A 26,011-nucleotide genomic window follows, 5' to 3' on the forward strand; every position below is an offset into this window, starting at 1 on the left:
TGCTAACCTGTCTTAAAGAGGGATGTGATGTTTGGAGTTGCAGCAGCCTTGTGTGACCATGAGGGAAGGGTCAGAAGAAGGACAGAGACTTTGATCTTGACATCTCTGAGCCACTGAACCAGCTACCTCCATCGTTAGTCTTTCTGTTATGTGAGGAAAACAAGACGAGCTTCTCTGGGTCAAGTATTCTGTCAAATGCAGCAGAAAAACTTTTAATCGGCTACATGCATCCCCTCTCCGACTCCTCACCATAGATCTGTGATGCCCAGGAGATTTCAGGCCCACCAAGGCCTTCCTGGGTCACAGAGGTGGAAAGAGACAAGCAGAGGATTTGCGCTCCCGACTGCTTGAATCTAAAACCCCCGCACTTTCCACAGAGGGATACTGGCCCTCGCTCAGCTCCTATCCACGCACATCTGTCCCTTCAACTTGTCACAGGGGGAAAGCATCTGGGGAGGACTGTGGTACCCGTGTCTCTCTGTGAGGTCACGGGACCTGTGTGCAGCCCTGCCCTGTTTCAAATGATCTCATTTCGTTTCAGAGAACATGTTCTACCTCTTCCCAGTTTAACCGGAGATGGACGTTAACAAGGAGACGGGCACCAGGGTAAAAGGCAGAGGCTTCTTTGTCTGAAGAGAGGAGGCAGGATCGCAGGAGATGATCAAACATGCCAAGGCACTGGGAAACATTCAAATGGAAACTCAAGCAATTCCGAGATAGCTTGGGAGAAAAAGCTTATGAGGACTCGAGCTACAGTTACTCAGAGACCAAAACCAAATGAAAAAACATGCTGAAGGTACTGAGGAAATGACGGCAGGGTCACTTGAAATGTGAAATGTGCTTTTGAGGGTTTAACTCCACTAACGAGCCATCTGCCTGTGTGTGTGGGCTGAGCTTCGGGGGCTGCCAAGGCCATTCTCTGAGCCATGGGGCTGCGCTGGGCCGAGAAGGGGAGAATCACGGCCAAGGTTTATCCACCCCTGCCCCACCACCGTCCTCAGCACAAATGCACCTGCTCACTGACACGGGCTGCCCCAGAGGTCTCGGCGCGGTCCAAGGAGATCTGACACAGCTTCAGATTTGGCTGTTTTTCTCTTGGGAAACAGAGTAGGAGCGGGGCCCTAAGGCCTCGGAGTCAGCTGGCTGAGACGCCCTGAGTCACTCGCTGCAGTTTCTCCTGCCCCATCTGTGAAATAGGGTAATGACACCGACCTTGCCTCCCTCACAATGAGATAAACAGTGAACAGAATCGGAAGACAACTTCTGTTTTCAGATTATGGACGAAGCACTTATTATAAAGCAAGTTTATAATCATTGCTATTATTTCTTTTAGGTTGAACCACAAGAAATTGCCAACATGCAACCTTTCCTGATATTAAAAAGTGGCAATTTCACATATTCAAAATAATGATCTTTAGATGGAAAAGCACAGGGAAGAATCACTGTGGGTCATTAATTTAAAAAAAAAAGTCTACTTAGGAGAGGCACATTCTATTCCTATCATCCTAAGACTTGGAAAGACTTACAGGCAACATTATTTGAGATCTGTTGTATTTATTTGTACCCTACCTCGCTCCAGACAGGGTTTAAGGCTCTGCAAAATCAGATAGCATTACCTGAAGCAAGAACAAATGAAGAAAAGTAAGGACAGGAAAAGAGTAGAGCCAGGACTGAGGCTAAAAGGGCAGAAACTAATGACCTTTTTATGTTTGGGTTCCAAATCTGGTTTTGGAAGAGCAGCTACTGATGCAACCCTGGGAGCTGTGAGATGAGATGGAAACCAGTGAAACTGTCCATGGTGCTAAGTTCAGACAGGACTTTGTCCTGGAGGTCCTCCTGAGGGAGTGTTCCTCTCAAAGACTCTGTTTTTGATCCTGAATCCAGTGGGACGGCACCTCTCACGTCAGAGATGTGAGAAGGGAGACGGGCAGGTGTTAATGGGGCAGGTGAAATCGGAGATGCTGCAGGGAAGCTCCCGCCAGCAGAGCCTTACCGGGTCAGGTCAAGGTGGCCGATGATCAGGCTCCGTCCGTTCTCCGTCTGGGCCAGCTGCAGCAGCAGGGCCAGGCTCTGCTGCCGGATGGTCGGGACCCTGGAGGCCAAGAGGGAGGGCAGCAGCTGGCCTGAGCTGGGGTGCATCACAAGCAGACGCTGGTTTTCCTCTGCAAAACACAGGGCACACTGTGCAGACTGTGACAGCAGATATACCTGTTCCCTCTCTCACCATCTCAGCGGGAAACCTGACTCTTCTCCACTTGTTTGAGAGGCAGGATGATGAAGGGTAAGCGCACGGACTCCAGAACCAGACTGCTGGGTCTGCATGACCGCGAAACGACCAGGAAAAGCCAACTTATCTACCCCTGTGCTCCTCAGCTTTCTCATCAGTGGAATGAGGAAGAGGGCCAACACAACAGAGATGTCACGTGGATTAAATGAGTTACTATGTGATGGTGGGGAGATCAGGGGGTGGCACACATACGTCAGCCATCATCATGGTTCCTGTCCATGGCTCCTTGGTGTACGGTATCCAGAAATGTGCGGACAGGGGAATAAATAAGATTAATAGTGGATGATCTTTAGACCATCAATTTTCACACAATGGCCAGAGCAACTAACTATCTGAATTCTCTCCAGAAGACTAGAATGATCCCATGAGAACATTAATTAATAAAGCACTTTCCCTTTCCTGAACTATCAGCTGTTTCCAGGGTGTTGGCATTGGATATACCCTCAGCCCCTTTCGCCTGGTTCATTTTCCAACGAGGCATGTGAATTTGTGAATTTGTTCGACAGCAGGCAGAGGTAGAGGCTGGGGGATGAGGATAAGCTATGAAACAAAGCAGGATTTATACACACACACACACACACACACACACACAGGAAAATTAGCTCGTTGCAAACAATTCAAATAACACAAAACGTGTACACACCTGAAAATGAAAATCCCCTTCTCTGGTACCCACTCCAGGTAAGCCCATTTCCTAAGGGAGCTAGTATTCACCCTTCCTATAAATAATGTTAAAAACATGACACACCCTACCCTGTAATGCGCTTTTCTCTTCTAGCTGGTACTATATCACAGACGTATTTTCATGTCTTTACTTTTAAGCATCCCCTTGTCCTTTTAAAAAAATTTTTGTTTGTTTTTGGTTTTTGAGGGGAGAGATAATTAGGTTTGTTGGTTTTTGTTTTTAATGGAAGCACTGGGGATTGAGCCCAGGACCACATGCACTCTAAGTATGCGCTCTGCCCTCCCTAAAACCAGTTTTATATTTATTGAGTTGGATATACCAAGATTTCCCTGATCTGAGGCAAAGCATTTACATCACAGGCCGTGTCCGACAGTATTTCTCCAGATACTACAGAAAGATGCGACTCCGAAGGTTTAAAATTTCTAGAATTTAAGATGATTCCTCCACTCTGCTAAATCAAGAAAAAGAATGATATTATCTCATGTTCCGCATTTAATAGTTTACAGGCGCTCTCGCTGGCTCCCCATGGGAACCTCTGCCTTGGAGACAGCTGTCACTATCCCCATTTTCAGTTTTGTGTCCCAGTATGGATATTCTCCTAATGAAAACACATTTTTTTGTGGTTTCTGTGCCATTCAGTATATACATATTTTTAATAGAGCTACTGGGAATTGAACTCAGAACCTTATGTATGCAAGCATGTGCTGTACCACTGAGCTATACCCTCCCCCAACACATTTTTTTTAAATGTGGGAAATACTTAAAATGTTTATTTATACTGAAGTCACAAAAGCAATAAGACTGTACAAAATCTTAGTGAGCCCCAGAAGATGCTAATATGTAAAAAGGCAAGAGTTCAGGTAAATAAAATCCCCATAGCTTCTTACTGTCCCAATATGACACACTAACCAGTGTCACAAGAGGCTGGCAGGGACCATAGTAAACCTCACGCTGCTGAAATGGGTGCTGTGGCCAGAAAAAAGGAACACTATTTTTCAGCAGACAGAAAAGGAAGAACTCTGTCTGCTCCACTGGCGACGCACAAACTGAAGTCATTAGTCTGCAAAGAGCCAGGCAAGTGCCCTGGTGACGAGACCACGCATTATGCTGGCAGTGACCTTGCCCCCAGTGAAGGCAGCCGCAAGCATGCTGGACACACGGCTGCAGTGCCGTCCTTGCTTCTGATCCATTGTTTCCGGGGGAGGGTCTAGACATCCACTCTCCAGGGGCTGGCCTTCCGGGGAACAGTCGTGCTGGGCACCCCTCTCCCCTCGACCCCGCCCAGGAGCTCTCAGGTGAACAGTGCATTCATGGTGATCAGTGGTGGTTCCCAGGCTTACCGTTCTCACTGCACACGGCCTGCCAGAGCCTGAGAACAGACACACATACTGTCTCTTCCACGGCATCTTTCCCAGCTGTGGAAAAGCACCTACAAGGGGCAAGGGAGAGGCATGTTAAAACAGGAGATTAGTCGTGATCTTCTTTTCAGTTGCTTTTATTTCACCAGCAGACCCCACGAACGTGGGCTTAAGAAAGTCACTTCATCACCCAGAGCTGCAGGCCACAGGACCAAGGGACTCTAAGCACTGGACTGAGAGGTCCAGGATGAGGATGCAGGCACGGAGGGAGGGTGGTGAGCCAGGGGCAGGGCGATGGCCACATCAGGACCCATGAACTTGGCAGGCCAGCACACAGCTTAGAGTTCACGGGCCTCCTCATGCGTGTAAATGTGTGCCGGTGGCTCCAACCCACATCAGTGTCCTAAGCCTCAGGGATTGCACCAGAACAATTGAAATACAAAATAAAATTAAAATAAATTTAGCAAACTACCTTCTGCTACATGGGTCTTTCTTCAGATGGAATTATAAATGGGATCAGTCAGGACCCAGAGGATCTCATTTCCTGACACTGAGGTGGGAAGCCCCATAAAAAAGACCGGCAGGACCCCCAGGCAGGGCCACTACTCTCCTGCCAGCACCATCTGGTTCCCTGGCCCAGTGGCTTTATCTCACTTTTGCCTCTGAAAGGGCTAACTTCTAGGAAAGTAGAGCTCACTCCTGATTGGTCCATTTCCCTCACTCCTGATTGGTCCATTTGTGGTACTTCATTTGCATGGAGCTCACTCCTGATTGGTTATTTCCCTCACTCCTGATTGGTCCATTTCTACAAAGCCTGTTCCTAATTAGTCAACTTTTGTTACACCTTATTTGCATATGATGTTGCAAAGTGTAAACTGGCAGCCTATAAAGGCCTGTGTAAACCCACAGACCGGGTCCAGAGCTTGGAGTGCTAACTTCTCTGGGCCTGCCAGCTTAATAAAGCTGAGTTCTCCAACCCTCCAAGTGCTGCTTGGTCTCTCGCCCAGATCCAGGTTGCAGTCACAACTGAGCTGTAACACTGAGCTGTAACATGTTTTTCTGCAACAACACTATCAACCAATTCCCAAAGAGGAAAAGAGCAAAGAGCAATCTTGCAAAGACTGGTGGGAAACCAGCAAGAATGGTGATTTCTCTGACTCTGAAGTGCTTGGAGGAACCCTGGGAAGTTTTGCTCACTTTCCTCTCTCTTTCATTGTTTTCTGTGGCTTAAGTCAAACCACCGGAAACTCAGAGCTCAAGGGGTGCTCACATAGCACCGGTATTGATTGAAGGTGGTACCATCCAGTGAGGTCACTGCCAGTGTGATTAGTGTCCAATTTCACAAGAAATGGCTCTCTTTCCTCGCTTTGATGCTGGGCTGTCTTTACAAACATCCCTACCTTCTTAGGACCTCATTCTCACTGATGATACGGAATCCATTGTGTGTTCTGAATAAAGTTCGTTCGGTGGCTGAAACAAATTCAGAGAAAACCATGTCAGACTCCTGAACCATCTGGCTGATGTGTAGCTGAGGCAGAGCCAGATGATGAGGAGAAATCCAAAATGGAATGTCAAGGTCACCGAATTAACAGTTTGGGCAGAAACAAATACTTTCACATTCTGTCATCAGCTGCTTGTTACCACAGTGAGAGGCACAGTTTGTTGAGAGGAGAGCTGAGCCCAGGTGGCCCGTGAGCTATCTGACGACTGATCATTTTGTAATCTTTAGAGAGCCGCCAGGAGCCGCTCAGCCTCCTGCAAGGACTGGCATAGCCATCTGCTCTTAAATGTTTATCTCGGAGCTGTTTCCAGGCTTGAGAGAAGAACCTACAATCGCCAAAGAACTACTGAAGGGGTGTTTGAGCATGCTCCACTGCACGCTAAAGGGAAGTCAGAGACTCCATCCACTTGCACAAACAAACAACATTCTGTCACTGAGTAACAAGGATGGTTTCAGCCCTGGTATCAGTGCTTACAGGAAATGGTAAGAGAACAGTGTGGCTCTCGCTAGCAGGAGAGCTGATGTTTGTTCTGAAACTATGCACACATCCTAAGCGGCCATTAAGTGTAACTGCAGTGAACTTTACAGTTTATCCTACAAAATTCTGTCTTCCATTCCCCTCTGGTTGGGGGAGATTTGTGGGGGGTAGTAGTGGGCATTTGGGGTGTATATGGGGGTATGCAAAGGGTATGTATGTGCAGGATGTGTGTGAGGGATGAATGTGTGTGGTGTGTGTATATGTGTATCAGTATATATGGTGTATGTGGCCCACATGCGTGGTGTGTGTGTGTGATGTACGGGACCTAAGTACACATGATGTGAGCACATGCTGTGTGTGTGTGTGCGTGTGTGTATGATGTGAGCATTTATGGAGTGAGTGCATGCCGTCTGTCCGTGTGTTTTGTGTTGAATTGTGTGTGTGTCAAGTGTAAGCACACTCTGGGGAGAGGATGGAGCCAAGTCGGGGGACATTTCTTTAGCACGTCCTCTAGCACCTACATTGTAGTAGGTCTTCAATCAATATTTGTGGAAGGAAGGGAAAAAGGGATTCTTTGCCTCATAAGGGTAGACCTCTAAACTCTGTCCCTTTACACTGACAATATTCATGAGATCACACACATCTCTGGCTTACAGTCCTTCATCATTTCAGTCAGGACTTCAATCCCCCCTGCATAGAACAGGGGGATCTGATCAGGCTTGGAAAGAGTCTCCAGGAGATTCTTGGCTGTGACGGCTGTGTTCTTTCCCGAATCCAGCGATTCCTGGGCTTCCTTCTCTTGAAGGTCTGCCTTCTCCCGAAGATTTACCTGATTCAGGTAATCTAGCAAAACAAGAAGCAGAGTCCACAAAAACCCTAACACATCCACACAAGGAGTAACCTTTTTTTTTTTTTTAACGATGAGAGGTTGAGAGGCAGAAACCATTAAAATCATTCAAACTCATCTTCAGCAAGGAAAATTTTAGGGAGATTGTACAGTATCTACCCAGCATCTTAGACCGTCTTGGGGTTTCAAGGACAACACAGTTCCCAGTCTAGACGGCTCTGATGGAGGATGGCAGAGAAAAGGAGGAAGGCAGGGCGGGTAAGGAGAGGGTTTGGTTGTGCAGGGCTATGCAAGGTTATGCCTGTGGCCACATGCAGAGAAGGCATGGAGGGCACCCAGGGCCAGAGCGCAGAAAGGAGGTGCAATTCAAACAAGGGTGTTGGCAGGAAGTCTCACCTTTCACCTGTGTCTGCAGCTGGGGGTTTATTTCTAAGATCTTCTGATAACACTCCCGAGACTGGAAGAAAGAAACAAGGCCTTGAAGAGTGGCTGGGGGGAGTGGTGATTATAAGAAAGGATGGCCTTCTTCATTATTTCCTCCCAGCCTCCCCTGCTTCCCGTGGAGGAGGTGGGCATGGGGAACACAGCGTGCACTTGACATTCTGTTTCAGGCTTCTCTGGTTCTGTGAGGGCAACGGGTATTGTCTCAAAATTTATTTTAAAAACCAGTGTCAGATACAACCTGTGATGGAAAATAGCCAGTCATAAGTGCTTGTGGCTCATGTCTGGCTGAGTTAGGAATAATCACAAGGTAAATGCAAAATTCAGGTATGATATTTGCACTGAGAGGGAACAGGAGGCTACCTGTCAGATATGCCCACGGGGAAGAAGGAAATAATTGAAGCTAGAAACATTGCTGACAGAGACTTGGGGACTGGAAGAGAGAATGACCTATTTAATGTACAGGCTGCAAAGAGCTGGTGAGGAGTCTGTTCACTGGCCATGCAAGAGTCAACTAGAACACCTGAGAGTCAGGGGCACTCAGTAAGGACACCGTTAGATAGAAGTTTCTAGTAAGGAAGCATTCTCGTTAGTGGGGCGTGATGCTGGGTTGAAGGCTGTCCTGTCCTCAGGGATATCAATACAACCAGCCACTGAAAGAAAAAGTTCAGGAAAATAAAAAAAAGGTTCTGAGATATTGTGAAGGCTTAAGGCTCAGAAGATTAGGATTAAGAAATAAACTGGAGAAAAAATATCACGTTAAAACAGAGAATAGTGTTGTAGGATAGACGTATACACATCAAACATGGTAACTTTAATACACTGAATGTTTGTGTCCTTCCAAAATTCATATGATGAAACCTAACCCCAATGACGTATATTTAGGGATCCGGAAGGATTTTGTCTTGTTTGCTACTATATTCCTGTCGCTTAGGCCGGTGCCTGGAAGATAGGAAGCGTGCATTAAATATTTGCTGCATGAATTAATTAACTGAATGAATAAATGAGTAGACAGAATTTGGTGGAGGGGGGAGATTACAGTGTCCTTTTAACTTTTCTATTATTTGACACTATTATAATGCACCTGTATTAATTTTAGAATTAAAATCCAATAAAGAATAATTTTTAAGAATGTACAATGGGGGCAATTTCTTTTTAAAAATATACTATCTTATACATGGAATGACATCTCACGTTCATGGATTGGAAGCCTTAATATTCTTCATTTGGCAATACTCCCAAAATTGATCTACAAAGTCAACATGATGCCCATCAAAATACCATTTGGCTTCTTTGCAGAAACTGACAAAGCTGATCCTGTAATTTGTATGGTAATTCCAGAAATCCAGAATAGCTAAAACCATCTTGAAAAGGCAGATCAGAGTTAGAAGACTCACACTTCCCAATTTCAAAAGTTACTACAAAGCTACAAGAATCAAGACAATGTGGCAAAGGTTTAAGAATAGACATACAGATAAATGGAATAAAACTGACAGCCAGAAATAAACCCAAGCATTCATGATCAATGACCTTTGACAAGGGTGCCCAAATCATTCAGTGGGAGACAGAGTAGCCTTCTCAACAAATGCTGCTGGGACAACTGATGCCCACACGCAAAAGAATGCAGTTGGATCCCTTCCTCACACTATATACAAAAATTAACTCAAAGTGGATCAGAGTTCTCAATGTAAGAGCTAAGGCCATAAACTTTTAGGAGAACATAGGAGTAAATCTTGGATTAGGCAACGGTTTCTTAGATTTGACACCAAAATTGTAAGCAACCAAAGGAAAAAAAATAGGTAATTTAAACATCATCAAAATTAAAATGTTTTGTGCCATGAAATGAAAAGACAACACAAAGAATGGGAGAAAATATTTGCATATCATTTATCCATTAAGAGATTTCTATTCAGAACTTACATTGAATATTATATTACTTTATATATATTATATTTGTATCACTTTATATTGAATATTTGTATATTCAATTTATATTCTATTGAATGTATTTATGCTCAATATAAAAAGACAAATAACCTAATGAAAACAAAATGGGCAAAGGGTCTGAAAACACATTTCTCCAAAGAAGATACACAAATGGCCAATAAGTACTTGAAAAGATTCTCAACATCATTAGCCATCAGGGAAATGTAAATCAAAACAATAAATACACTACTTTACACCCAGCAGGATGCCTATAAGTCAAAAAGACAAATAAAAGCAAGTACTGTCCAGGATGCGGAGAAATTGAAACCATGCACTGCTGGTGGGAATGCAAGTTGGTGCAGCCACTTTGGAAAACATACTGGCAGTTCTTCCAAAGGTTAAACACAGAGTTGTCACACGACTGGGCAGTTTCACTCCTTGATATATAGCCAGGTGGATTGCGAACATGTGTCCCCACAAAACTTGTATATGGATGTTCATAATAGCCCAAAGTGGAAACAACCCAAATGTTCATCAAGTGACAAATAAATCAATAAAATGTGGTATACGCATACAAGGAAATATTGTTCAGGAATAAAAGATACGAAACACTATACGTATACAACACGGATGAAACTTGCAAACATGATGCTAAGTGAAAGAAGCTAGTCACGAAAAACCAGATTGTATAATCCTATTTATATGAATAGCCTAGAACAGGCAAACATATAGAGACAGGAGTAGGTTAGTGGTGGCCTAGGGATGAGGTGGGGTGGAGGGAAGGGGAGCGACTGCTTAGTGGGAAAGGTGTTTTTAAGGAGGTGACAAAAATGTTCTCAAGCTGATTGTGGTGAAGGTTATGCAACTCTGCGACTATACTAAAAGCCACTGAACTGTATACTTTCTATAGAGGAATTGTTTGGTATGTGAATTATATCTCAATAAAGCGGCTATTTACAGCATGTAATATATTAGTGTGTGTACATATATCTGCATGGTTAATTTAGGTGATGAGATTACAAGTTAATTTTGTTTTTTCATCTTTTTGCTTATGTCTTTTCTCCCCAGAGATGCTCCTTCTGGGGCTGAACAAACACTGGTAGAAGATGCTGCAGAAGAGATTCCCATGGCAGGTGGGGCTGTACCAGGTGACACTCAACATCCCTCCCAACTCTAAGGTCTTAAGATTCACCCTGGAAGACACTAAAAACTGGATTAATATCTCATCCACTTAGAGGAACGTGGTTCTCCTCTGAGACACTCTATAGCACCACTCTGAAATCAAACAGGTCACTTAACCTTCCTCCACTTACCACACTGTAGTTCTTCAGGGCCAGGTGGGCTTTTCCCATGTGGAAATATGCTTTTGTGCATTTTTCATCACACTGCATGAAAGAGAATGACTGATCAGATGGTTCGGAAGATTTGACGTTATCAGCCCCTCCCCCAACCTCCCAGCTAATCGGGTTAGGGCACTGCTTCGGTTCTCAGGACCACCACCAGAGTTGACAATTAAGACTTTTCTGTGCTTCTGTGACTGAATTAGTTGATGCCTACAAGGAGCCTGAATGCAGAAGTAAGCTCTCTATCAAATTAATCAATGATATTTGCCAGTTTTCATTTCCATTTAATGAGACAACCAGGAAACAAACCAGAAACCCTTAGTTTACAAGAGCCCTTGACCTTGGCTGAACATCAGAATCACCTCAGATGCTCATAAAACTCCTGATGGCATGACTAAACCCCACACCAGTTAAATTACTCTCTTGGGTTGGCCCGGGGCATCAGTAATTGTTTTTAATCTCCAGGTTACATAAATGCGCAGCCACATTTGAGAACCACCAGTTTGTCAGGTAAGGTAGGAAAATTCATTCTGGGCCTGGGAAGTTCCTCCCTTGAAATAAACCACAACATAGATACTGGGAACTTACATTCCTATCACTTCTGATCAGGAGGGACGCCCTCTTCAAAACTTAGGACATTCACGGCTGAGACAATACCACTTGCATGGGGTGCCATGCACCTGCCTGCCTCTAATTATTATAACTCCAGAGGGAGTGGTCTAGCCCAAAGACATAAACTATAATTTTAAACAGTCATCTAATTCACTGAATCCCTCTTACATGCAGGGCGTTGTGCCGCGTTGGATGCTGTCAAGGGTTTAGATGTAAAGAGGTTACGAGTACAAGGTCAGGGGTCTGGAAAGTCCTAGGTGAAGCCGGGTCTGCCTCTCACCGGATGTGGGACGTTGGCCAGGCCAGGCAGCTTTTCTGAGGCTCATTTCCCTCATATGCAAAGTGAAGGTCTTAATAGTGTCTCTCTCGGGCTGTGCTGAGAAGGGAATTCATGTGAAACCGTGTGGCACCAGGTAATGGAGCATAAGCCACTGTTGCTGCAGTTACAGCAGACGTGGTGCATCTCAGGGCAGAAAGGAAAACTTAAAGAAAAGCTAAAATAACAACAGAAGAGGGAATAATAACTTATATTTGGAGAGGCCTTTATGGATGCATTTTCATGAATGTCATATCCTGATTCGTTGCTAAGTGAAAGCCAGCACTAACAGTCGTTAATATCAGTGCATTACTGTTCAGTCCTTCCTGCATGGGTAATAGGAATTATCTCATGGAAACCTTATAACAACTCTAGATACAATTATTACCCACATTTTGCAGCTGAGGAAACTAGGGGCTGGAAAAGATCAAGGTCACACAGATACTAAGTGGAAGACCTGGGATTGAAATCTAGTTGTTTGACTCCAGGCTCCAAGGGCTTAAAAACTGCACCATATCTCCTTCAGAAAAGCAGTTTGGCGGAAGGAAATCCACACTGAAGAGATACAGTCTACTGAAGACATGCTGTGTTTCGGAGGATGCCAAGACAGCCACGTGCAAACGTGCAGGGGGTTGAGGGGGCGGCTGAAATGCAGATGTGAACCACTGGCAGGGATGAGAGCTGAACCCAGGAGAGGAGACGAGAGCTCTGAGGGAGAAACTGCAGAGAGAAGAAAGTCAGGGAGTGAAGCCTGGAGAACTCACAAAGGATGGAATCGAGGAGGCAGGAAGGGACAAAGGGAAAGGAACCCCCAGGGCCACAGTTCACAGAAGCCACCTGTTCACCGCACCTTCACGGCCAGGGCCTCAGGGCTACAACAGAGGAAAAGGAGCCGAACCTCAGAGCTTGTCCACGCCCCACTGTGCCATCGTGAAGCGGGTGTATTGTGACCACGCCTCCTCGGATACTGACACAAAGAGCTGCTAACGGATTTGCTCACTAATAGGCCCTTTCTCCTTTGATGAGGTATCAACCCTCATCAGGATTCTCTCAGGTGAACCCAGATCCCCGTAAAAGGAAGTCTGCCTTCAGAGGAAGATGTGTTTTATTGTGCAGGAAGTGTTCTGCCATGAAAGAAATGATTCTGATCCTAATTGAAACCAGCTCCGCTCGCTGCCTTATCTTCCCTGACAAGGAAGATCGGTCTTGAAATATCATCACAGGGGCCTGTCTCTGCCAATTCACAAGTGTCCCAAAATATAAAACTGGCATGAAAGTACTAATACTATTAACAGTGGGGTGCCGCTGACATTCAGTATTGATATATTACTTTAAAAAAGAGTGAAACTTTTTCTTTTAATTCACAGCTTTGATGTAGAGCCAACTATTGTTAGTTTTTAGAATTCCTTGTGCATATTTTTCCCATCCCTCCAAGTGTTTACCCAATCCCCTTCAATGGGGAGCCTCGCTGGGCATTTAATAAGAGTGGCTCCCGGGTGTCAGCGTTTTTCAGTGTCAAGTCTGCTGGGCCCGCTTTGTCTCGGTCTCACTGCTAATTTACATCGTGTATCAATTAACATTTGGGAGCAGGTCAGTGTGTTGTCCTGAAACAGCGTGTGGGTGTGACGACCTCTTTGGTGCTTTTCAGATCAGAAGAGGCACTCCTGGAAGCCCCACGAGGAGATCTTGTTTCTTCCACAGAAGGAATGGGATCTATACCAAGCGATGTCAGGGTTTCAGGTTTCCAGGGAGAGGCTGTTTATCATAAATGGCTCAGAGCACCGGCCTATGGTTAGGCCAGCATTAGCTGTGTGATCCTGCACGGCTTACTTACTTAATCTCTGAGGCTCGGTTTCCTTGTCAGAAAAATAAGGGTAACTGTGATATTGAACAGAACAGAATAGGATGTTGTGAGGCCCAAATGAGACAGATCACAGCTAGCGTGCAGTAAATGGCTGTTACTGAATCACCAGAAGAAAACGTCCTTCCCTCTCTCTTCTCTTACAGAATGATAGTAGGGAAAAAAAATCATGATCAAATAAAGGGACAGAGCGAGCTAGCAGATCTATACTGGAGCCGGAGTGTGAAGAACCCGATGGCCTCAGCTTTGGGCGGTTCTCATCACTTAAAGACGGTCACGATGCAGTGGGACAAGGTTTCCCATACACCGTGTCTTCCAGCAGATAAAGAAATCAAGCACTCCAGGTGCCAGGTTTGGGGGACCCGTCGTGTTTTATAAACCGTTATTAGCAAAGGTGAGTTTCTAATTCGCCCATTTCCCTTGTCTACCCTCTCAGTGAAAAGATAAGGAAGCAGATGTGGCCAACATGCTGTTGTCAAAATGTGCTCTGTTTCGGGCCATGCTCACCAAGTCGGGGTTAAGTGGTGCCGGACCAGGGAAATCCACGCCGCAGGATAAACCTGGCAGGTGCTCCTGGCACTTCAATTTTACTTGATTATAAATTATTTAACATAACATGGCTATATTAAAACAAGCTGATACATTTTACAGAGTGCAGGGCAAAATTTGCAAGGGATTTCTAAGACAAAAACATGTGTCTAAAAAGAAATTTCATGCTCTCTGCTTCCATACCTTCCAGGGGCTCCTGTGTGTTCTGTTGGCTCTTCAGCCTGAGAGGCACTGGTTCAGCTTATTTAGTTAAAGCCCCTGCGACAGAGTAACTTAGGCGGAGCGAGGATCAGCATTATTTAAATATTTAGTCGTCAGAAATAATGTTCTTAAGAAGTGACTGTGACACGTCTCTTTTAAAAACTCGGCTAATATTTCCACCAACGGTCTTTAGTTCTCTCCACCTTTGATTATCCGTTTTGGCAGATTTCGGTGGAAATACCACGCCGAGTGAGTGTTATACTGTCTGCCTGAGGCCTGACAAGCATCCAGGCTGAACAACAGGAAATCTTTCTTCTGATTATTCCTCTACAGAAGGGGGAGCTGTGATGTGTTTCCAAACTATCAGAGTGGGAGGGAAAAAAGCAGCAACTGATGAGGGAAAAAATGGCAACACTGCAGACACAATTAAGAAAGAGAAAGAGGCGTTTCCACCACCACGTGGAGCAAAGCGACTAATAACATAATAGTAAAGGGTGAGCTGCTGTGATAAAACCTGAAAAACCAGTATTAACAGCAACTTGTCTAGAGTACTAACAGTGAGCTAAGCACCGTGTGCGTTATTACAACCCTCACGACAATTCTATTCGAATCCATTTTATAGATGAGGAAACTGAGGCTCAACTGCAGAGCCTAGACCCTTTCCCACTGTAATATGCCAGCAGCTCCCCTCTGTTCACTTCAGGACTGAGGCCCCTGGCCTGAGCAAGCCCAGCTCCACCACATGGAGAAGGAGATAGCATCTTACCTTCAGAGCCCAGTCACAGTCCACCAGTGCCTTCTGGTAGTCCCCAAGTTTGATGTAAGCCTGCAAGGACACAGACGGCTGCTGTTCATACACAGTTCCGTGGCCAGAGGTCTTCATTCAACACAGACAGAGCAGGGGAACAGGAACATGGTGATGAGAGGTAACTGGTCCTTCCCTGGCTCAGCCAGGGTCCCAGCTCAGGACACGCTCACACTGGGGAGCCACGGAAAGCTTAACAAAAGGATGATTTACAGGGTGAGGGCAGGGCATAGGAAAACCAACAGTGAACAGCTGCCTAACAGGAGCTGAGGCCTTCGGGAGAGCGGAAGCCTGGAGAATAAACCACCCCCCATCTCACTTAACTCCTCCTTCCTTCCGATCTCATTGGCTGAACCCAAACAGAAGCTAGAAAGCTGGGAAGCCAAGAGGCCAGTCTCCCAGGGTGCAAGGCAGAGAAGGATCTGGAGGGGCAAACAGAATAATACCCAGCACGCTAACCCCACCTACAAAGGAGGAGCCAGCTTCTGGAGCCTACCCTGCTGGGAATGTTCCAGAAGGAGAACAAATAATAAAGGGAATCAAAAAGACAGATAATAACAAGTGTTGGTGAGAATGTAGGAAATCAGGACACTCTTACGCTTGCTGCTGGGAATGTAAAATGATGAAGCTGTTTTGGAAGACAGTCTGACGCTTCCTCAAAAGATTCGAAACAGAGGTACCGCATGACCCCTAGGTACACAGCCAAGAGGATTATAAGCGTATGTCCACTCAAAAACCTGCACACGCATGTGCATAGCAGCGTTACTTATAACAGCCAAAAAGCAGTAGCTCAGACCCATCCATTTATGAATGCGTAAATAAACTGTGGTAGATCCATACAATGACATATTTCTTGGCAATGACAGGAATGAATTACTGATGCAAATTCCAACAGGGACGGGCCTTGAAAACACTATTAAATGGAAGAAGCCAGACACACATGGACACATACTGCATGATTTCATTTATATGAAAAGTCCCGAATAGGCAAATGTATAGAAACAGAAAGTAGACCAGTAGGGGCCATGGGTTGGCGGTGGAGGGGGGACAGGATTGGGGAGTGACTGCTTAAAGGGTCTTAGGGATGATGAACCAGTTCTAAAATTGGTGTGGTGAGGGTTGCACAGCCCTGTGAATACACTAAAACCCACCAAATTGTATACTTTCAATGGGTGAATTGTATATTGTGTCCATTATATCTCAATAAAGCTTTTGCCAAAATATGATTAAGGAAAAGTTCTGCTTTGCACTTTCTGAGTGCAGTGAGAAGGAAGAGAGACAGGAAACGGGCAGACATTTAAGACTCAGACCATCACCAGGAGCCCTTGGTTTCAAATGCCTTCGGGCTCTCTTCTGGGATCTCCTAGAACTGGGGAAAATCTTGTAAATCAAGAATTAACTCAGAATTCTGTGATCTACTCAAACCAACCTGACTTAAGAATTTAGCTCACTTATAGTTTCACAGAACCATGGTATATAAACAAATGAAAGTCTATTTAACAGCAAGCACTATGGTTACTATGCCCTCTCTAGTCATCACTGCATACAATAAGTGCTTAATAAATTCTTATCAAGTTGCGCTAAGCAGACTTTAAGCACTCTTCTTTTGGAAAGTTCTCTGAGAAGCAGCAATGATCACCCAGTTGTAAGAAAGGACAACCAGGCACCAGGGACCCATCAGTCACTGATGACAGATCCAATGCCAATACTCCACGTACGTTTGCCCATGATCAACACTGTCCCAGGGCACTGTGATGAGAAATCTGATGAGATATTTACATGGACAAGCCCATTATGAGGTTACTGTTATAATTTATGAGAAATCTAAGCATTCAACCAAAATGAGGAGGGAGCAGGCAATATCCAGCTAGGGAACTTCTGCCAGGGAGCTCTATCCACCAGCAAAAAGGAAGCCGCTGTGCAGAGCTTTCATTAACAGGAGTTCGGTACTAAATGAAGATGACGACTCTTTGAGTTATCTCTTCCATAAAGCACCATCTTTTCCTCCGGGATTTGGGGGTTCATTTGAAAGACAGAGGATGTGACTAGCACCCTTCTGGACAACCGTAGTCATGATTTCATGACACTGTTACTCAGGATACAGACTCTGAAAAAGTCTAGAAGGGCTTCAACAATTTCTCCACGCAGGCTTTCGTATTTTCTTTTTCTTTTTTTAAGGCTTAGATCCAATACCCTATAACTTCCCTGTTCTCTTTTGTTTTTCCATACTTTAAAAAGGACTACGTTCCCAAATGGTGATTAAACTCCTGACTTGTCTAAATTACACCAGTAATCTATTGATCATAACATTAGCTCCAGGAGAAAAACAAAGCGATGGAAGTGCAGGTTTTCTCTCCAGGAAGCAGCGACACTCCATTCACAGGGTTCCTACTGAGTATTTTGTAACACTGCATGCAAACAGGGAGGCATTTAAAACACAGTCTATGGTTCAAAGGGATTCCTAACGCCAGGCAGCACATTTTGTAACCATTTGTCTCTGAGTAAGTGTTCTCTTTGGGGGAGGTGGGAGGAATTGCCTCCCCAAAGCTTTTCATCCCATTTACTTATTTTCATCCACAGTCATTCTTGATGTGAGTCTCCCAAACTAATCAAAGTGCTGCTTCAACTTGAGAACAGTAAAAATGCAACTAATTTAGATGAACCAGGGTGTAGACCATCGGAATTAGGTATAAATCTGAATTACATAACATTTTAAAGGCAATTCAATTTCACTGCTTTCAAATAACTTCAGAGTAACAAGACTGAACAAGCATCAGTAGGTAAATGTTTTGGAGACCAAATTTGGTGATAAATAAAAAGCAACTATAATTATTATACTAATTGTCTGCATTTAAATGTCTCCTTTGAAGTGTCAACAGAAACTTAATTCCCTTCAATGGACTTAGTGTGCCTCCGGTGCTACACAACTTAACAAGGACTTACTGAACATCTGTTGTAACTAAAGCATTGGGGGAAAGTATATGGCAATTTTTACCCTAAGAAAGTTTTTAATCTTGTTAAGATGATAAAGGGTACATGGCAAAATTGACCTCTCACCAATGTGTCTACTGATCCTCTTACTTATGGCAATTTTTCTCCACAAAGGGGCTAGGTAAATGACACCTCGACTCTAGTCTGATTGATCCAAACTGCTGAACTAATGATCTTGTGCTGTGCTTGAATTTATTTATCATTAAATCACTGTCACCACATAGACTTTTTGGCCTGCTGACATCCTGTTTCTTGCTTTCAATACTTCCTCAACATACCAAGGCAGGGCATTCTTAATCTTGAGTTACAGAATTTGGAGCTGATGAGGGCTCCGTTGCGATCTTCTCCCTCTTGTCAATGACACGGTGTCAAGTCCATCTCACACAGGTCTGGCTGACGCATCCTGACCGTCGGATCATCACATCCATGAATCTGCCAATTTTTCCAGCCTGAGCTACAGAGAGCTCTACCGTATACAAACTCAAGTACTTTGCAAAGATAAGGTCACAGGTGACATTGCTGTTTCCACTGAGAACCATCAACCTTGTCCCTTCTTTAAATAGTAGACAATAAACATCCGGGGGATGGTTTTCACCTGGTGTTCCAGGAGACTGAGCTCGTCTGTGGTATCAAATTGAGGTATTAGGGATTTCAGAAAGTCAGAATTTCTGACAAATTGGCTGGAGGCCCATTAGCTATCCAGGATACCCCAGTCACAGAATCTTAATCAAGGAGGGACTGATACAATGAGTAAGAAATTAACGGGAGAGTAACGCTTAGTTTAGACAGGCATCAAAAAAGAGGTTGAACACATCCAGTGGCGGCAGAATTCCACTAGTCCCCTTAATACACATGGGAAGTGCCTGGGTACCACCAGTGCTGTGCTGACTTCTGCAATGGAGAGAACTGATCATGCGTGGCTGTCCCCAAGCCCTCCTTCAATGATTCCAAGTCGGTAGCTGAAATCGGACCCCAGTGAGAGTATTTACGCCACAGAAATTGGCAAACGCTCCATACAAGTCAGCCTCCCCCACACCCCGGCCAGAGCCAGCACACACCTCTGGTACCATCTCGTCTCATCGGTCTCTGATTTCGCAAGGTTTGAGCCTACGGTTCCCCAAGAGAAGCCCGTGGACGTGTTCTTGGCTCACTGACCTGGGCTCGGTTGGTATACAACACTTTCATGTCCTTCAGTTTCTCCAAACCCTCACTGTAGCGCAAGATGGCCGTTTCGTAATCACCTCTGACAAATGCTTCATTCCCCTTCTCTTTGAGGGCTAGGAGAACAGAATTTATACTGGTGAGCGCTCCCCATGCCCTGGAAAACTCTTTCAGACTTTATTACCCTGACTTTCCAACCCTGCTTTGAAAGTCAGAGCTTCCGTCCATCCTGGGGGGGTTAGGGGTGTCACTTACTTCCCTCTACAGATATTTCAGGATTGGTTTCTCTAAGTAGTCTTTTCTCCAAATCCACCCCAAGCTTTCTAAGTAGCTTCTTAGAAGAAAGGACATGATTTTACCCAAGGCTCAGAATATTCCAAGCTTGCCATGAAGATCAAGTCTACACATTCAATGTCTCATAAAGAGGGTCAAACAACTAATTTTCTAGCAAATATGGAAGCATTCAGATTTGCAGTGCACGTACCACTGGGTGGTATAAAGTAAGTGCTGAAGGCAGCCTTCTGTCCTGTGAATCTCCCCCACCAAACACGCAACCCTGTCTCTTTCTTTTTCTCTATTTCTCTTCTCCCTTCTCCCAGCTTTGTTTATTGCTTCATTTTTCTTTTTCACATCTTCGTCTGTGCCTCAGGCTAGCCAGTGGTACCCCACTCCCATCCTTCCTTCCTTTCCAAGCATCGTTTAGTGCTGCTCAATCTGATCTGCTAAATCCATCCACATGCTTTAGAAAGAGGTTTGACTGTGGGAGCTGACTGAGGGCTATGTCTTCCTGCTCACTGCGTGTTGCAGCGGGAACAGGGAATAGACAGCCAGTGGTTCCTGCCTGGCCAGGTCCCACTGCCTCAGGCCCACAAACCCACCCCCCCGGGGATCTAGACATCGTCAAACATCAGCACAGAGACTCTGAGGCTCTTCCAGCACAAAGCATCCCAGTTATTGGAAAGTGAAGACTGACAATTACCGTCTGCTAAGACTTTGTTTTCCCTTCTTCTTTTGGCACGTTCCTTTGCATCCTTCTCCATAGATGCCAAGAAGGCCTCTGACAACAGAGTAATTTCAAATATTAAAAAGGAAAATCTAAATACTATAATCAGTTCTTTAGCTCAAATTCAGGGGGAAAAAAAGCCACTTGAGAGTTTTAGAGCCACACTTTTAATGCATACACATGTCGGCACATGCTAGCACATGTACACACACACACACACACACATACACACACAGATTCGAAGGCACCTAAAATGACATTTTCTTAATTTGACATTAAATGGTAAGCTGTGTGATATATTATTATACGCGATGACTATGTCTGTGCTTCAAATTTGAATTATGCCTTTTAAAAGGAGTTTTCTTTGAAGACAGACTTTTTTTGTTCCACTTAGCATAATGAGCTTCTGAGCTGAGCAACAAAGAAACTGCCTGCATCTCTCTGAGCAGCGGAGGGTAACTGGATGACACAGAGTAACTGAATTCAGTTTACAAAAGGCTGGCCAGGAGGGCAGAGACAAAAACCTCCCCGTGCTGTCCCTTCTGACCACTAGTACCAGCAGTGGGTGATCAGTAGGTAGTTTTTTGTTCATGGGCTGTTTGTAAGCCCAGAGGCTACAATTTAAGGGTCTGGATGCTACAATCAATAAACACTGATCCTAAAAGAGTAATACACTTCAGGAAGAGAGATGCTCTCCTTACCTGAGTTTGTTTCATCTGCATTCTGCAGGGCACAGGTTATCATAAAAAAACAAAGAAACAAATTTCAAAAATCACTCTCTGATGTATATATAGACACAAACCAAGAAAGCAGATCAGTTACAAGTGGGCAGCAGGGTCATTTCCTGTAACCACCCTCACGAAGGGATCAAAATTCAGGGGGCTTGCTTTAAATCAGATCTGATTATGGGCACAATTGTTCCGGGGCTATGTCTGCAGAAGCAAGGACCCCAGCTGTGGCTGTATGAGTTGGAAATATGAGTAAGTAGAATACATTACCTTATCAGCTTAAAAATGGCCACAAGCGCAGTGGATGGAGAGGCCAAATTTTCATTAAAACAAACCCAAAGGGTTGTTTAAAGATGACCCAGAAAGACCAAGAAAAAAAAAACTTGAGTTTATACTTCCTTGCAGAAAATAAATCTAGTGAATCTAAAAAGCAAAAGACAATTCCAGCCTCACCAGGCAGTTGAGATTAAACTACCACTTTGCCTGCTTCAGTGCAGACGTCCTCACTGTGTCTACTTAAGTATCTCCACAACAGGAAAAGGAAACCTTCGCAGGAGCCTGTGGGGGGCTGATCCTGGTCTTGTTGACGGTGGTCCTGCATTCATCCTCCTCTTGGTTTTCCTCTGTAAACTGTAGTCTCTTCTCTGTCTCCAGGACAGCTTTCTCTCGTACGACTGGGTCATCAGAATTCATCTCCTGAATTAAACTGGCTGGAGGAGGAATCAGATGTGGATCAGTTAAGCAGGGTCTTCCAAAAGAAAGATGCCACTCACTCAAAGAGATGGTGTAGAAAGTTCATGGGGAAGAACTTTTATTTTTCCAGCTTTACTGGGATATAATTGACATATGATATTGTGGAAGTTTAAGGTATAAAACATGATGTTTTGATATTCAATTTTTTTATGTGTGGTGAGAACATTTAAGATCTACTCTCTTAGCAACTTGAAAGTGTATAATATAGTAGTGTTAACTAGAGTCACCATGCTGTATGTTAGAACCCCAGAATTTATTCATCTTAAAACTGTGAGCTTATACACTTTGACCAACATCTCCTCATTTCTTTTTTGAAAGTTTTATTTTTTTAAACTTTAAAAAATTGAAGTCGAGTTGATTTACAATGTCTCAGGTGTACAACAAAGTGATTCAGTTATATAGAGAGAGTGTGAACTCTCAGGGTGCGTGTGTTGGGTGGGTACCAGAAGCAGTCTGCTGCTCAAGTGTGAGGGAGGGAGAGGCGAGAGGTAAGGGCTAGGTCATGGGAGGACTTAGGTCCTGATGAGAGCTTGAAATTTATTGTGACTGCGGAGAGACTCCAAGCAGAGAAGTGTCTGGGTCAGATTTGCATTTTAGATACATTACTCTGCGGGAAGTGTAAGCCTGGGGGCAGGAAAAACAATCAGTGGGTAGAGGAAATAGTCTGGAGAAGAGAACCAGAACACAGGGAGGCTGGAGAGGATGGAGCTGGAGGAAGAAGGCTAACCTGATGGCTGATTAAATGCAGGCCTGAGAGATAGGAGGAGGCCAATAGGACTTGTAAATTTCAGGGATGGGAGTGCCACCAAGTGACACTAGAATGAAGGGGAGGGTAGGAGAAGCAGGTTTTATTTGGGAGAGGTGGGACGGAGGGGAAAGAGATGATCGACTGAACTTTGGACATGTTTGTGATGTTTGAGGGGTACAATGGATGTGACAGTTGGCATAGAGGCTGAGGCTCAGAGAAGAAGGCTGGTGGCAATTGAGATGTGGGGTCATCAGCAAGGGTGGTATTTAAAAGCACATGCTTGGGCTCCATCACCTGAAGAGAAAGGTGAGCAGTGGGTCAGGCCAGGACTCCACGGAACAACATCTGGGGATGGGCAGAGGAGAGGCCGTGACGGACACAAAGAGCACACTGTGGATGTGTCATCTGTGAAGCTACTCGAACTATTTTCAAAACCATTTTATTCTTGGGATCCCTATTGCCCACTGGAAGCAGCAATTTCAATCTATTTCTATTTGATATGTGAAGTTTGTTTTGTGGTTGGTTTTCTTGTTTCTGTCCTCAAACGAGCTCCCTGAAGTCTGCACAGAGACTGAGTGCTCTGCAATCTCCTGTATATGATCTGTGTGATCAGAGTATGTCCTCTGAGGTGGCATCTGTCTGAGCTGGGGAAGGGTCTTCTTGCCTAGAGGAAGAGAGACAGGGCTGTCGCATCCACGTGATGTGATGGACCCTTGGGAAAGTCATTTGATTTTGCCTCTGCAGCTCAAAACCAAGATCCTACACAGAAGGGGAGAAAACACGGATGGGAGCTGTCAGCCCGAATTCCAATCAGAATGTTAACAGCTTCTCTGATACCAATTAACAGCCAGAAAAATATTACCCCTAGGCTCCAATATTACTTGCTTCTCAATATCCCTTCTGTTGAATCTCAGTGACATTTTTTTCTGAAGAGTCATAAACCTGTCAGGCCACTCAGGAACTAACTTAGAGTAATCATTGTCTTTATAAGGACTCCACCTCTTTAAAGTACAATTTAATTTATGATTTTACTGGCACTTACTGATTTCATCCACATTTTTAAGAAACTTCTGCAAGTCTTCCTCTTGAGAGTCAGCCATTGTGAACCAGAATCCCTGAAGGAGGCAGCACACATGATGAAAATTAATAATAATAAAACAGTAAATGGAATTTGTCAGGCTTATTAGCCTTCTACAACTAAGAGCCAAGTGATTACTTTTTAGATGGATTTGTGTTTATAAAAGTCGTGAATAACAAGCAGGGTGATCTATGTCATTCTGACTGCTGCCAGGGCCAAGGGGCACTCTTAAGGTGTGGAGATACTTCTGGAAAGCTGCCAGCATCCCTCCAATGGGGAAACGGCTCTGCAAAATGTTCCTTCAAAGCCAGTATCAACTGCTCTGATTCAGGGACCTGGCATGAAGCAGACCAGGTGGAGAGCAGCTGGCAGGCCACCAGGGATGGAGGATGACACTAATGCTTGACTTTGATTGTGACAGGCCAGCCCAGCCAGAAGCTTGGACCTGGCTGTGTGACAGGAAACCAGAAACAGGACAATTTGCATCTAAATGTCCAAACTTGTTTAAAATAAAAGCCTCCGGCTTGTCTCTGAGGAGTGGAGAGAGGATACAAATTGGCTGCAGGGATTAAAACTTGACGGCACGGTGAGCCCACATCCTCTCTCCTGTCCGGGTACTTTAGATGGATCACCTCTCAGTTGTTTTTGAGTGAAAGGTCCTCATGGTGTACCCAGTGGTTCGCAAAGGTCCACCCACAGACCACAAAAATCATCCCCAAACTTGTTAAGTATCCAGATTCCTCCACCTTAGCCCAGAGCCCCTCCAACGTACCCAGGGACGTACAGTTTTACATAAACTCCAGGTGACGCTGATTTCCAGCTGGGTTTAGTGGTAGCGTAGTCTGTAACGCACCTACAACTGGAAATTCGGAATCTGCCAGAACAAGCTGAGTTACTTGATCTCTCTGAGATTCCACCAATTACAGGCTGTGCTACCTCAGCTAAAGTTACAACCTCTCTGAGCCTCGAGGTCCTCATTCTCTGTAATACCAAACAAGAGGGCTATCTGGGGATTAATTCAAAGCACCAGGCACCCTTACCTATAAAACAGGGCTTGGGGACGTGTGGCTTAACCAGATGATCGCTAGGTTTCTTTCCAGCTCTAACATTTCAGGCTCCCGTGGCACTGAGGCCTAGTCAAGTCAGTTAACTTGCCCAAGGTTAGGAGGGGCAGAAAGCAGGCTCAGAATTCCCGCGGGCAGGAGCCAAGCCCTCTGCTCCCAGGGCAGGGTTGGAGCGAACCCACGACGGGATGAGGGACGGGATGAGGGACGGGATGAGGCCAGAGGCATCCCGCGTTTCCCTCTGCAGGAGCCTGCAGTTGGCTGGGACTGCAGACAAACTTGCCCAAGCCAGGGCTAAGGGGCGGGGCCTACGGCACCGTTGCCCGGCAACCGCTCCCCAGCGCCCCCTGGCCCTGGCCCTGGCCCCGGCCCCGCCGCGGTAGTCCCAGCCCGCAGCCGATACCGTCCCATCCACTGGGGCCCAAACCAGCGACCTCTGCCCGGCTCTGACGGCCAGATCAGGACCAGGCCACGACCAAGGCGGACCCCGGGCCACCCCGCTGCACTGACCTGACGCGCCCAGCGCTGGACAGGAAATGGCGGCTGGGGGCGGGCCGTGACCGACCTAGGCTGGGACGGGGCGGGGCCAGGGCCTGGCGACCACGGGTGGGCGTGGCGCCCGCGCAGACACCCCGCCCCGCGCTCCCGTTACGGATTGGCCGCCAAATTCAAGGACGACCTGGGGCCTGGGGCGCCAGATAGGAGTCTGGCAGCGGCAGGTGGGGGAGCAGGGGGAGCAAAAAAAAAAAAAGAAAAAAAAAAGCCCCTTCTGACCCGTGCTGGTCTCTAAATCAGGGCCAGTTTTCGCCTCTTTTTCTTCTGGGGTTGGGGGTGTGTGTCACATCCATTAGCTTAATATCCTTGGCCCAAAGGGAGAATATCTCCAGCGTGCTTGGGAGGTGCAGGCTTGGGCGAAATCCGATTTTGCTTATTGGTGAGACCTTCAGAGAGTTCTGTGACCTCTCTGCTCTTAAGTTTTTTCATCTATAAAATGGAGAAGTGGTTCTTTCTCATAAGATTTATGGTTGAAGTGCCAGGCACCTAGTCGATAGGGACAAGTGGTGGTTAGTATCCAGGGCATCATAGGATTTAGAGCAGAAGGAGATGATGGACACAGTCACACGATGAATACACCCACACACGCTTAAAGAGATCCCAGTCTATTTTTTTAAATCAAGGTTGAGTGGTGAATGCTGGATTAAAAAGAGCGAAAAGCAGGCTTATGGAAAAGCCCCATCTTGAGCTTAAACTGATGTTCGGAAACACTTGAGACTT

The 26,011-nt window shown here is 45.4% G+C and overlaps 1 protein-coding gene across 5 annotated transcripts in view; it reads right to left on the minus strand.

Annotated features, from left to right (window-relative positions):
- TTC12 (tetratricopeptide repeat domain 12) overlaps positions 1–25,327 on the minus strand; it is a 37,662-nt gene extending 12,335 nt beyond the window's left edge. For 4 of the 5 annotated variants that reach the window (XR_012066500.1, XM_072953739.1, XM_072953738.1 and 1 more), the window contains exons 1-13: positions 25,247–25,327; positions 23,637–23,709; positions 21,640–21,803; positions 21,067–21,088; positions 20,342–20,419; positions 19,357–19,478; positions 15,172–15,231; positions 10,837–10,908; positions 7,553–7,613; positions 6,964–7,152; positions 5,731–5,800; positions 4,313–4,401; positions 1,994–2,162 (exon numbers count right to left, since the gene is read on the minus strand). Coding sequence is in view for 4 of the 5 variants with exons in the window: in XM_072953739.1 (XP_072809840.1) it covers positions 1,994–2,162; positions 4,313–4,401; positions 5,731–5,800; positions 6,964–7,152; positions 7,553–7,613; positions 10,837–10,908; positions 15,172–15,231; positions 19,357–19,478; positions 20,342–20,419; positions 21,067–21,088; positions 21,640–21,803; positions 23,637–23,694 (1,154 nt within the window). In the remaining variant the exon portion in view is untranslated. Of the gene's footprint in view, positions 1–1,993; positions 2,163–4,312; positions 4,402–5,730; positions 5,801–6,963; positions 7,153–7,552; positions 7,614–10,836; positions 10,909–15,171; positions 15,232–19,356; positions 19,479–20,341; positions 20,420–21,066; positions 21,089–21,639; positions 21,804–23,636; positions 23,710–24,712; positions 25,021–25,246 lie in introns of those variants that run through there. The other variant, XM_072953737.1, reaches the window with a different exon arrangement.
- Positions 25,328–26,011: the final 684 nt, after the last annotated feature.

The sequence above is a fragment of the Vicugna pacos genome, chromosome 33 (assembly GCF_048564905.1).
Source record: "Vicugna pacos chromosome 33, VicPac4, whole genome shotgun sequence".
Taxonomy (NCBI): Eukaryota; Metazoa; Chordata; class Mammalia; order Artiodactyla; family Camelidae; genus Vicugna; species Vicugna pacos.